The 13798-nt window shown below is 40.7% G+C and overlaps 1 protein-coding gene across 6 annotated transcripts in view; it reads right to left on the bottom strand.

Moving 5' to 3' along the window:
* The window catches only part of PCDH15 (protocadherin related 15), a 1266541-nt gene that overhangs the window by 648111 nt on the left and 604632 nt on the right, over positions 1–13798 (bottom strand). For all 6 annotated transcript variants that reach the window (XM_040362073.1, XM_040362072.1, XM_040362074.1 and 3 more), the window contains one exon: positions 715–823. In XM_040362073.1, coding sequence (XP_040218007.1) covers positions 715–823 — 109 coding nt within the window. The remainder of the gene's footprint in view (positions 1–714; positions 824–13798) is intronic.

The raw sequence follows: 13798 nt of genomic DNA on the forward strand, positions 1-13798 counted from the left end.
TTAGCTGAGACAGCAGTAGGTGCCATTGACTCCCACTGCTGTCAATCAAAGCCTGTGAGCCAATGAGGAGAAAGATGGAGTGGAGCTGAGCCGTGGCTCTGTGTCTGAATGGAAACACAGAGCAGTGGCTCGAGCTGGGTGCAAACAGCTTGCACTTAACAGTAGGGAGGGTCCAGGAGTGCCGGCAAGGAACCCAAGAAGAGGAGGATTTGGGCTGTTCTATGCAAAACCACTGCACAGAGCAGATAAGTATAACATGTTTGTTGTTAAAAACAAACAAGTCTTTAATATCACTTTGAAACAGGAAAGTGTTATCTGTAACAGATTGGCTATTTTTCCTTGTAAGCAGGTCTGTCAAACTACCTACTTCTCCAGTCTTCAAGTTCAGATAGAAACCAGATAAACCTGAAAAAGCTTGAGATCTGGAAACAGTACACATAGTTACTTTAGAGCACTACTGGACAGTTAGACTGGACATTGCTACTGTGCATAGGCACATATATTGTACACATGTATTATGTACTATGCTTTCTGCTGTGCAGCCCAGGAACAAAATACATAACAATATTGATAATAAAAATGCACATGCACTCTAAAGGCTAGAATTAACAAGCAAGTGATAAAAAAAAGTCTTGTATTTAGAGTAGGGTCCATAATAAAATGAAAACATACTATCAAACATAGGAAAAAACGAAATGAGTTTCATTTACTCACCAACAAGGATAGAGAAAATGATGCCAGGTCGGTCAGATATTGGTTGAATATCCCGGTCTTGGTCTTCGGCTTTTATAGGTGGGGTGACATTAACAGGATTTACTTTTGCCTAAAAGACAAAAAAAAAAAACTTCAATGGTGAATTTTTTTTTTGATCTACAGATCATAGTTTGTTCTGCTTACTTCTTAGCAATACAGTTTAACCATTTGAATTTTCTAAACTATGTTAGTTTTATTATATATACCGTACTTATGCAGTGGGGTAAAACTATTTTTTTAATGTTATTTGATTTTACTATATTGTGCTTATATGTTGCAGTTATTATTTCCTGGACAAGATAACACCAATATAAACATTTTAAATGCTACGGTATCCCTGCATCCTACCCTTCATTCTATTTCTCCTAAAACCGCTAAACAAAACTATTTATACATTGTATATAGGTTAGTATGTATACACAAAAGAATTGTCAGAACAAGAAGAAAGATCACAACACTAAATATACTAAACATACAGTACACGCCAAAGAAGAATTCAAATACTATTGAAACAATGCTTTCACCTACAGTCTACCTGGCTGGAGTCTGCATGTTCTCCCTGTGCCTGCGTGAGTTTTCTCTAGGTACTGGTTTCCTCCCACACTTTAAAGACATGCTGGTAGGTTATTTGTCTCCTGTATAAATTGGTCTGTGTATATGAAAGTGAGTTAGGGACCTTAGACTGTAAGCCCCTTGAGGGCAGGGAATGATGTAAATTTACAATATATATCTATATGTGTAAAGCTTTGGAAAACAATTGAACAAAATCCATCAGTACATTGTTTTCTTCATTTTGTTTAATAAGGTCTTTATCTATTTTGAATAGCCTCTATTGACTTCATCCTCAAAATAATGATACCAACATCCTTAATATAAAACTAAAGGCAAAACTTTCTTTTTATATTTGGATGGAGTGGAGAGGGATTTGAACACCTGTCAGGTTTTTATTGCTTTCCGTGCCTCTGTTAAGGAGACTCACCCTCTCTATTTGTCCTGTTTACCATTTTCTTTGAAAATGAAAGTAAAAATCCCAATTTTTGGGCTGCCCCAGAAAAGTAATAGAGGGGAAATCTTCCAATGGGGATACTAGTTCTGGTGACCTGGGGGCCCCAAGGTATTTCCTCTCACTTCCTATTTTGACTATGGGACAGGAAATTAAGGTAAATCTCCAAAATGGGACACAGTTGGCAAAAAAACAAAATAACTGACGGGGTTATACAATCCCTTACTTTGTTTAAAGTTACATTTTTTTGTTGCCCTCAGATTTATTTATTTTTAGGAAAATCTCTAGGTGCAAAACTATATTACTTGTACCTACTGAGTTATGTATGGACAACCAAAGATACCCTTCACCCTTATTGAAAAATTTGCAAATGTATCCTATTTGTTCACCAGAACTGAGCTCTACTGTACTTTAGTAAACACGGTCAACAACAGTAAAAGATAAAGAAACCTGGATTATGGCACTGAAAAGTGCAAAAAGTGTTATTAAAGTGGCATTACACTAGCAAGAACATTTTGAATCATGTTCTAAGCATGATAGTAGGATACAAATATATGACCTCTAGAACCACTGTACTGCTTCCACTGCAACATTTAAATTGTAATTTTGCATGCCCAATTAAAATACTTTAGAGAATTATTTTAACAAAAAAATTATATATACAGTATTTTTAATATGTATATTACAACGATATGACCATTTTACAAAGCACATGTAAACACTGCAAGTAAAACCTGCTGTGAAAATTAGGTTAACTGTCTGTAGCAAACAATTTGTTTGAAATCTCTTCCAAAGCTGAAATCTAAATCTGTCTTCGATAGTTTAGTATAAAGAATATTGCTGGGTGAATGATGCGGCCCAAGTAGAATTCAGGCCGAACATTGGCTGTTTGCACGTTCAGCAAACGCCCAAATTGTCAGGGCGTTCGACCGTTTGTTCGGCCTGCCAAGTGCCCCACAATGCACTGTTAGCCGCACAGTGTATTGGAAGCCCAGATTGGCTGAAGCAATGAAGGTGTTTCCCAATAAGAGCACAGAACACTGTCAGAGCCATGATTTGAGAAAGTAATGATGACTGTGTTCAATCATGGCTCATTGCTCATAGACCCACCCCCCGCTATAAAAAGATCCTTCCAAGAGCAGCCATTTGCAGTGTGATATTGGAATGGAGACAGATAGGGCTCTGTTCATTGCTACTAGCAAGTTAGTGTGCTATTGTGATTCTTTTGTTAGTGTAGAGTGTAAGTGTACTGTGTATATAATGATACTGCACTGTGAGTGTGATGCAGTTTTACTGCAGTATATTGAAGTGTATCACTGCAGTTTTACTGCAGTATATTGTAGTGTGTCCGTGGAGTGTGTCTGTGTAGTGAGTACTCAAGTTAAAGTGTGCCAAACACCACTTTCCATTGATTAAGCACTTTAGCCCCGGAAAGGTTTTACCCCTTTCATGACCAGGCCATTTTTTTGCAATACAGCAATGCATTACTTGACAATTAACTGACAATTGCTGTACCCCCCAAAAAATGTCCTTTTTTCCCCACAAATAGAGCTTTCTTTTTGTAGTATTTGATCACCTTTTTATTTTTGCGCTATAAACAAAAAAAAGGCCTACAATTAAATATATATATATATATATATATATATATATATATATATATATATATATATATATATATATATATATATTTGCAATAAACAAAGGACAATAGGTATATATTGAAAAAACAAAGTTATAAAGTATAAGTAATCCGATTAGGATTGTCTACCTGTCTACCTGACAGGCATATGCAGTCAATATATTAAGCATTATGAACTGGAAAGAAGGAAGCAACAAATATAAGAAAAAAGAGTCTGAGTAGGAGAAGGGATGTAAGAAAAGAGAAGAAGAAGATAAGAGGGAGAAGAGAGTCCACGGGGTGTGAGCCAGATTTTTTCCCCCAGTAATGACGGTGATCAACGACTTATAGCGGGACTCCAACATTGCGGTGGACAAACACTAAGGGCCAGATTCTCAAAGGCGTTACGACGGCGCAACACCATTAGCGCCGTCGTAACACCTCATCTGGCCCCGGGTATCTATGCGACTGATTCTCAGAATCAGTTGCGCATAGGTACTCATTAGATCTGACAAGCGTAAGGCTGTTACGCTGTCAGATCTTAAAAGTAATTTTTTTTCCCGCCGCTAGGTGTCGCATCGTCGCTTTTCCCCGTCGTCTATGCAAATGAGGTAAGTACGGCGATTCCCGAACATACGCGAGGTCGACGCAGCGAATTAACGTCGTTTTTTGCGTAGCGTACCCGACGCGTAAGGTTGCCCCTGCTAATTAGCAGGCGCAACCAATGTTAACTATGGCCGTCGTTCCCGCGTCGAATTCAATAAAAATTACGTCGTTTGCGTAAGACGTCCGTGAATGGCGCTGGACGCCATTTACGTATACATCTAGGCAAATGACGTCGGGGCGACGTCATTTAGCGCAATGCACGTCGGGTAATTTACCCGACGGAGCATGCGCAGTACGCTCGGCGCGGGAGCGCGCCTAATTTAAATGGTGCCCGCCCCATTTGAATTGGGCGGGCTTGCGCCGAGCAATCTAACGCTACACCGCCGCAAGTTTACAGGTAAGTGTTCTGAGAATCAGGATTTAAACCTGTAGACCTGCGGCAGTGTAACGTAGAGCTCATACATTACGCTGCCCAGGAGCAGCGCTAATGTATGAGAATCTGGGCCAAAGTGACACTTTTGACACTTTTTTGGGGACCAGTGACACTAGCGCAGTGATCAGTGCTAAAAAATATGCACTGTCACTGTACTAATGACACTGTCAGGGAAGGGGTTAACATCAGGGTCAATCAAAGGGGTAAACGTGTCCCTAGGGAGTGCTTTCTAACTGTGTACTAAAAGACAAAGATCAGTGTTCCTATTTAGCAGAAACACAAGATCTCTGTCTACTCCTGTCACAAAATGGCGATCTGCCTTGTTCACATAGGCAGACTGCCATTATGTCGGCCTCAGGAACAATCAGCAGATCCTGGTGGACATCTGGGGGCAGATCCACAAAAGTATTACGCCGGCGTATCTACTGATACGCCGGCGTAATTTAAAATTTCCTGCGTCGTATCTTTGTTTTGTATCCACAAAACAAGATACGTCTTAGTACGCCATTGGATCTAAGCTGCAATTTTTCTGTGACCCCTAGGTGGCGTTCCCGTCGAAATCCGCGTCGAGTATGCAAATTCAGTATTTACGGCGATCCACAAACGTACGTCGGCCCGGCGCATTTTTTTTTCCGTCGTTTGCGTTCGGCTTTTTCCGGCGTATAGTTAAAGCTGCTATATGGTGGCATACTCAATGTTAAGTATGGCCATCGTTCCCGCGTACAATTTTGAATTTTTTACGTTGTTTGCGTAAGTCGTTCGCGAATAGAAATTTGCGTAGAATGACGTCACCGTTGTAAGCATTGGCTTGTTCCGGTTAAATTTTGAGCATGCACACTGGGTTACCCCCAGGGACGGCGCATTCACAGTTAAAAAAAAACGACGTTTACGTCGGGTCACGACGTATTTACATAAAACACGCCCCCATTACATCCATTTGAAGTCCTTAAGCAGTTAAAGTGCATCCAAGTACACATTTCCCCTTCTCTATAACATTTCATTAATATGTCCACCCATCATGTCTGGGAGGCCAAAAAGGAGAGCCAGATGTTCCCATGGCACTGTGAGGGGTCCACCAGTGTCTGTGTCCACAAGCAAAGGTGGATGTGGTCTGCCCTTATACAGGGCACAATTTCCTCTGTTTAGTGATGTTGCCAATGTTATCCAGCCACAGCATGCAGAGGAGGTGGTGGACTGGCTTACTAAAACCATCCTAATCCTCCTCATTGAGAAAAAGAAAGAGAGGGCGCACCAGCCTAGTGCATTATCCTTTTGGATCCTTCAAAACGCGTCACCGGCAGTGGCCCTTTTCATTTCCTCTGTGACCACCTGGAGTTTATTTGGTTCTGACTTATTGCTGCTACTTTTGGAGATTATTTATACAGTGAGCCATTCACCTACGTTTGTGAGTAGTTTTCTTTTTATTAATTTTCAATAAAACGTATCCAAAGGATAAGGCTGGTGCGCCCTCTCTTTCTGTTTCTTGTTTACTTCTAGGATACCCCTGCTATACCCTTGCTATACCCCTGCTATATATATATATCACCCGATGTAGATCCACCTTCAATCATGAAGTGCCTGAACCAAAAATTAAAAAATAAATCGCTCGAATGGCTGGCTTTCTATTTGACAGTTCTTATGGTGGGCGGAGTGTTTTTTTTCTGTTTTCTGTTCTGACGGTGAGGCGGCGGCGTGATTGATGATGGATCTACATCGGGTGACACAGCCTGTCTACTGTTTTTATTTATTTTGACACTTTTTTTACTGAATGGATAGGAGTACAATGTACCCCATACTTATTCACATGGGGGGCCGGAATCTGGGGCCCCCTTCTTAAAGGGGGCTTTCCAGAGTCCGAAAAGCCCCCAGCCTGCAGACCCCCACAACCACAGCCCAGGGTTGTGGGGAAGAGACTCTTGTCCCCATCAACATGGTGACAATGTTCTTTTTGCTCGAATAATTGTCTGATATGGATATTCGGGGAGGATCCCATAGCATTTTTTTATTTTGGTGTGGGGTTCCCCTGTAAACACATAAGGGATCCTAAGGGTCTGGTATAGAATGAGGGGGCGAACCCCACGTTGTTTTTTTTTTACTATTTACCAGCAAATAATATTTGTTTTCAGTTGTCACCAGGGAAGCCCATTGAGAGCTGATAACTCAGGCTGCTAAGAACGCTTCGGACAGCTTTCCAGCCCCGTTCCTTAACAACTAGCTTTTTACTAGACATGTGCACATTGAAATATTTTGTTTTGGAATTTCGGTTTTGTCCGAAAAATACATTTATTTAGTTACTCCCGAAATTCCTTTTTATATATTTTGTTTAGATAAAAATGTTTTTGTCCAAAAATCCAAATTAACTATGGTTGAATCTGTCAATTGAAGGCTTATGGTGTCTGTCGAATGTTCTAAGAAGATTCGACGAAGCAGCTAAACTTTACGACGCCGCAATTGTACATTTCCGGTCAAATGCTCCGCCCACAAGCTATAGTAGAATTCTAATGTTGTATGACTAGTAATAATTATATTTATTAATTATTATTACTAGTCAACCAGGATTAGAATTCTTCTATAGCCTATGGGCGGAGCATTTGACCATAAATGTCCGCTCTCGGCGATCATATGTTTTTAGCTGCTTCGTTGAATCTTCATGTCTCTATAATGTTGAAACTTTTCTCTCTATGTCGAATATTTTCTCTCTATGTTGAATAATCTTGCACTAGTAGAGTTAGGTTAGGCACATTCAACCGCAGGTTCGATAGACACAGATCGTTATTGTCATTGTCATGTCGAATCTTCTTTCTATATCAAACTGTTGTCGCAACAAAAAGAAAATAAAGCATTTTTTATGTTGTATCTTTTGTATTACGGATTCTGCACGTTCGTTATCGTTTGTTAAAACGAACGCGAAAGTCCCCGAAATTCGGACTAAAATGCATTTGGGCGAAAACGAATGCACATGTCTACTTTTTACTGTGCCCTGATTGGGAGGAACTGTTCATCTAACACTAATGCTGCATAACTGGTGTCACTGGCTGCCATATACATTAAACAAAACATTGTAAAACAAAGTGTTTAATATGCATTAATAGTTTGACTCCATATACAGTTTCCTATCTGGGATGGAAATGCATTTGGCTATCATTATTGCTTATCATAGTGCATGCTCTATATCATTTTCTCTATGCATTAATAGATACCAATCAACAAGCAGACTGTTTTGAGTTATTTTACAGAAATGCTTAACCAAGTCCTCCACGTTTAATGAACTACAAAAGAAAAGAAAATAGGGTCCAGAATATGTTGGCCCCTCAATAATATATTGTAATAAAGCATATAAATTCGGAGTGCTTCTTAAAGTGAAACAATAAAAGTGAAATATTCCTTTAAATTTCGTACCTTGGGGCTGTCTATAGTATACCTGTAAAGTAGTGCATGTTTATCGTGCTTAGAACTGTCCCTGCACAAAATTTAAAAATACTCACGGCTATTCATAAATTGTCGGGTCCCGACAATACAGATCAAAGTCATTTAAAAAAAACGACAGGAGTTTCACAACCACCGCGCAAGGGTTGTAGGGGGTGAGGCCCTTGTCCCCATCAACATGGGGACATCCTTCCCATGTTGAGGGCATATGGTCTGGTACAGTTCAGGAGGGGGGTGCTCTCTCATCCCCCTCGTTTCCTGCAACCTGCCAGGTTGTGTGCTCGAATAAGGGTATGGTATGGATTTTTGGGGGGGACCTCATACCATTTTTTTTGGTGCGGGGTTCCCCTTAAAATCCATACCAGACCCAAAGGGCCTGGGTATGGACTGGGGGGAACCCCTGCCATTTTTTTCAATTACTTTAACCAGTTAGCAACCGCCCTATAGACGAAATACGTCTACAAGGCGGTTGCTTAACTCTGGGAGGGCGTCAATGTACGTCCTCCCAGAGTCGCGCTCCCGCACGCCCTATGGGGCGCGCACACGGGAGTCTCCGTGACCGCTGGGTCCTCCGGACCCGGCTGATCACGGATCACGGTAAATCGCCGCTGACAGCGGCGATTTACCACGTGATCGCTCCGTCCAATGACGGAGCGATCACTAGTAAACAAACCCTCTCCTCTCTGTACCGAACGGTACAGTGTGAGAGAGGAGAGGAGAGAGAGCGGAAGCAGCAGCAGCTGCTGCTGCTGCTTCGGGCTGGATCTGTGACACATGCAGTCACAGATCCAGCCATCGATCCTTCCCTGTGCAATACTCTGCAGTACCAGCCATACTCTGCAATGCCCCCACACTCTGCAATGCCCCCACACTCTGCAATGCCCCCACACTCTGCAATACCCCAAAATACTCTGCAATGCCCCCACACTCTGCAATGCCCCCACACTGTGCAATACCCCAAAATACTCTGCAATGCCCGCAATACTCCGCAATGCCCCGCAATACTCCGCAATGCCCCGCAATACTCCGCAATGCCCCGCAATACTCCGCAATACCCCGCAATACCCCGCAATACTCCGCAATACCCCGCAATACTCCGCAATACCCCGCAATACTCTGCAATACCCCGCAATACCCCGCAATACTCCGCAATACCCCACAATACCCTGCAATACCCCGCAATACTCCGCAATACCCTGCAATACCCCACAATACTCCGCAATACCCCACAATACTCCGCAATACCCCACAATACTCCGCAATACCCCACAATACTCCGCAATACCCTGCAACGTCGTCTATGGGGATTTTTAAGTAGCGAAGTTTGGCGCCATTCCACGAGCGTGTGCAATTTTGAAGGGTGACATGTTGGGTATCTATTTACTCGGCGTAACTTCATCTTTCACATTTATGCAAAAGAATGAAGAAAAAATACTAAATTTGCCAAATTTTATAACAGAAACAAAGAAAAATTATTTTTTTTTACAGAATTTTCAGTCTTTAAATACCACCAAAAGAAAGCTCTATTTGTGTGAAAAAAAGGATGAAAATTTCATTTGGGTACAGTGTTGTATGACTGAGTAATTGTCATTCAAATTGTGAGAGCACCGAAAGCTGAAAATTGGTCTGGTTATTAAGGGGGTTTACGTGCCTGGTGGTCAAGTGGTTAATCTATTTTGCCAGGAGCTGACAATTCATGAATAGCCGTGTAAGAGTAGTTTTAAATGACTTTTTTTCCTTTAGAAATTACTTTTTGTGCGGGGACAGTTCTAAGCACAGGAAACATGTGCTACTTTACAGGTATACTATAGACCCCCAGGTACGAAATTTAAAGGAATATTTCACTTTTATTGTTTCACTTTAAGCATTATTACATGTCCCCTGGGGCAGGACCCAGGTCCCCAAACACTTTTTATGACAATAAACCTTTAAAATTAACACTTTTGATTTCTCCCATAGACTTTTAAAGGGTGTTCCGCGGCTTTTCGATTTTGCTGGGAACACCCCGAATGGGCAAACAGCCAATGTTCGAGTCAAACTCATGTTCGACTCGAACATAAAGCTCATCCCTAGCCCCAATCATGATGGATGCCAGCAATATTAGATGGGGTGTTCACTGCCTGTCAGAGATAGCTCAGGGCAGGTGGAGATTTCCCTCTCACAAGATCGTGTCTAACATTCTGGAGCTGAGGGCAGCCTTCTTCACCCTATAGCCCTCTGCCAATACCTTAAATAGGCTAGTTACAGAACGTGGCCTCTGGCTTTGAGCCAGAGGCTCCTCCCTCTTAATAGGGAGGAGAGGAGGAGGGGTAAATCATGAATATGCTGCCCTGGGGTCATCAGGAAAGGATAATTACGGTAAGTATTTAAAAGGAAATGTTCAATTTTCTATGTATCTGTTGTGGCTGTACCTTCAAAGAAAACCACAACTTGGTGCTTACACAGGACTTTCTATTTTCACTCTTGGTGATGATGTGGCAGGGAAGCAATGGGAATATAGAGATTAGCAGCTAGTTGGGACCTGTATGTTCAAAGCACATGTTCACTTTAAGACACAATGTAAAAGTGCCCACAGTCTATTAGGAGAGCAGAAAAAAGCTAAGAACATGTACAGTCTATTAGTGTACAAGGGAAAGACTCAAAGCAAAAGAGCTTAGGACCAGATTCACAAAAGAGATACGACGACGTATCTCCTGATACGCCGTCATATCTCTGTGATCCGCCCTTCCTAACTATGCGGCTGATTCATAGAATCAGTTATGCATAGCTAGCCCTAAGATCTGACAGGTGTAATTGACTTACACTGTCGGATCTTAAGGATGTAATTCTATGCCGGCCACTAGGTGGCGAGGCCATTGCGGTCGGCGTAGAATATGCAAATGATTAGTTACGGCGATCCCCGAACGTCCGCGTTACCCGTCGCTCTAACTTTACGTTGTTTCCGTCGAGATACGCGTCACAAAATTAGGGCTGAGCCCTAGGTGTTCTAAGCCATGTTAAGTATGGCCGTTGTTTCCGCGTCAAAATTTAAAACATCACGTCGTTTGCGTAAGTCTTCCGTGAATGGCGCTGGATGCCATTTACGTTAATGCCGAAACCAATAACGTCCTTGCGACGTCATTTAGCGCAATGCACGTCGGGTAATTTACCCGACGGAGCATGCGCAGTACGCTCGGCGCGGGAACGCACCTAATTTAAATGGTGCCCGCCCCATTTAAATTGGGCGGGCTTGCGCCGAGCGCATTTACGTTACACCGCCGCAAGTTTACAGGTAAGTGCTTTGTGAATCAGGCACTTACGCTGCAAACTTGCGGCGGTGTAACGTAAATGGATTACGTTACGCCGCTGCTGCGTAGTGGAAATGTATGTGAATCTGGCCCTCAGTTTCTTAGGCTACCAAGGGAGTAATACATAATGTGAAAAAAAAGCTTAAAATCTGCTTGTTTTCCATTATTTTACTAATATAAGCATCACCTTGATGTGTTTCTTAGATAGAGAATGTTTTCATTCTTGGTAGTTTACAACATATTATTTGGTGCTGTTTGTTTAAATAATGTTATATACAATAAGAATATGTTGTGCCAATGGTTTAAATGTTTATCAGATTCATGGTAAGGTTAGCTATGCTGCTGCACAATTCAGTGTAGTTTCAGGTACTTTTGTGAAAGCATAACAGTTATTTAATGGTTTAAAAAGGTCATTCTGAATTCATCCTGGAGTGTCCGGTCTTATAGGTAGGAGCTATCTTTGTAAATGTCTGCAAAATATGACAGTACTTTTCTTCTTCTGAAACAATGACTAGAATATACATCCAAATTATGAACACTGTCAAAAGAATATAACCTCAAGGGCACTTTAATACAAGCAATGTATTATTTTGTCTCATGCTATATACTGAACAACATCAGTAAGAAAAGGCGTTGTTTTAAAAACAGCTCAGAGTCTAACCGAAGGTTAGGTCATAGGTGTATATTCATATCACAGTGTTTTCTTACAGAGCTTCTTCACTATATATATATGTTTAAATTAGTGCTGTGTGTCTGATTCAAAAGGTTTTCAGGGTATGAAATGACACTTATTGTATGCAGCCTGATCAAATGGAGATTATGGTAAAATGTGTTTCTATAAATAACAATATTGTCATGGCTTGTATTTGAATGTCAAGAGGGTAAGAAAATACTTGGCTTTCTCACAAACAAAATGTTTTAACAAAATATGCTCTTGAATATTTGTGAGATTAAAATGATATATATATATATATATTGCACAAGAGAACATACTTTAGCCCACTGTAACTTAGGAAAAAATACATTAATGATTAATTATTTTCCACAGAGACTGTTACTTTCATCCATTTAACAAATTTTCAACTCTCATTGTATTTTTAGCTTTTCACTTATCACTAAAATGTAAAATGTTCCACACATATATTTATTATGTTCTTTTTTTTTGTGTGTAAAACAATTGTGTAGATATATCTAAATACAGTTTTCATAGTTTTGATAAATGAGATAAAATTGATCAAATGTTTGCTTTAGTTAGAAATGTTTTATTATTTTAGCTCTCAAGTGTGCTCAGCGAGTGCATTTGTACAATAGGAAGAAAGAAAAGCTGGACAGCTGGACACCGATGCAAGCTCCTTTATTGCACGCAGGAAAAACAATAAACATGGACCACGTTTTACACCAAACTGGTGCTTACTCATGAGTAAGCATCAGTTTAGGTGTGAAACATGTTAGCTGGTTTTTGTAGTTCACCATCCGTGTTGTACATGTTTATGTATTTTTATTACATGGAATAAAAGAGATTGGATCAGAATGCAGCTGTCCAGCTTTTCTTTCTTCCTATGAACTTCTGTTGCAATCAGAGTTGGCAACTGAACCACACCCAGAGGTAGATAAGCAGCAGGGGAGGTGCGTTCCCTAGAGTGGTACTTTTCTATTTTGTTTGAACTGGATGCATTTTTACAATGGTATGATGATAGGTAATGGATAGATATTGATACAGTTCCGACAGTAAGATACTAAAGGCAATTAGATCCCTAATAATAGTGAATATAATACTTGTTTATACAGAATAAACTCTAGTTATTTATTTAAAGTATTTCACAAAAAATGAATACAACAGGAGAACATTAAACAGAGAAGAAGGCAAAAATTCTAATATTCAATTTGAATTTTTAAGTGCTTCACAGTATGAAACAAATTTAGAAATAAGCCAAACCACAGTCAGTAAAGGTCAGTATTATAAGGAAAAGAAAAAAAAAAGAATACATTTAAAATAGACTATAACAAGAATATTTTATGTAGTTTCCTATTTTAGAATTATACAACAAATAACTTCATAGCTTTCCTAAATCTTCCTACACTGTACACATGTTAGTATACTATGGGGGAGATTTACTAAAACTGGAGCACATATTCTAGTGCAGCTGTACATGGTAGCCAATCAGATTCTGACTTCAGCGTGTTCAATAAGACCCTTTTCACACTGGGGCCCTGAGCTGCGCTAGCGATAAAGTGCTGCTTGTTTTAGCGGCACTTTATCTCTGTTTAAGCAGCGCTTTTAACCCCAAATAAGCGGTTAAAATCGCAGATGTTGCGGTGCTTCCGAAGCACTTTTCAGGTGTTTTGAAAGCGCTGCCCATTCATTTCAATGAGCAGGGCATTTTGGGAGCACTAAATACAGCGCACCCAAACCACCCCAAAGATGCTGCTTGTAGGAATTTTACTAATATCCCTCAAACGCACCGCTCCAGTGTGAAAAGTTAAACTGAAATGAATGAGAGGTGGTTTTCAGGCACTTTACAGGCGCTATTTCTAGTGCTAAAACGCTTAAAACCTGCCTCAGTGGGAAAGGGGTCTTAGCGTTGGCATCAAGGACTGGATGCTTTTCTAAGCAGAGCTGCATCAGATTTTGCACATTCCAGTCTTAGTGCATCTTCCCTCACATGTATTAT

The sequence above is a fragment of the Rana temporaria genome, chromosome 8 (genome assembly GCF_905171775.1).
Source record: "Rana temporaria chromosome 8, aRanTem1.1, whole genome shotgun sequence".
Taxonomy (NCBI): Eukaryota; Metazoa; Chordata; class Amphibia; order Anura; family Ranidae; genus Rana; species Rana temporaria.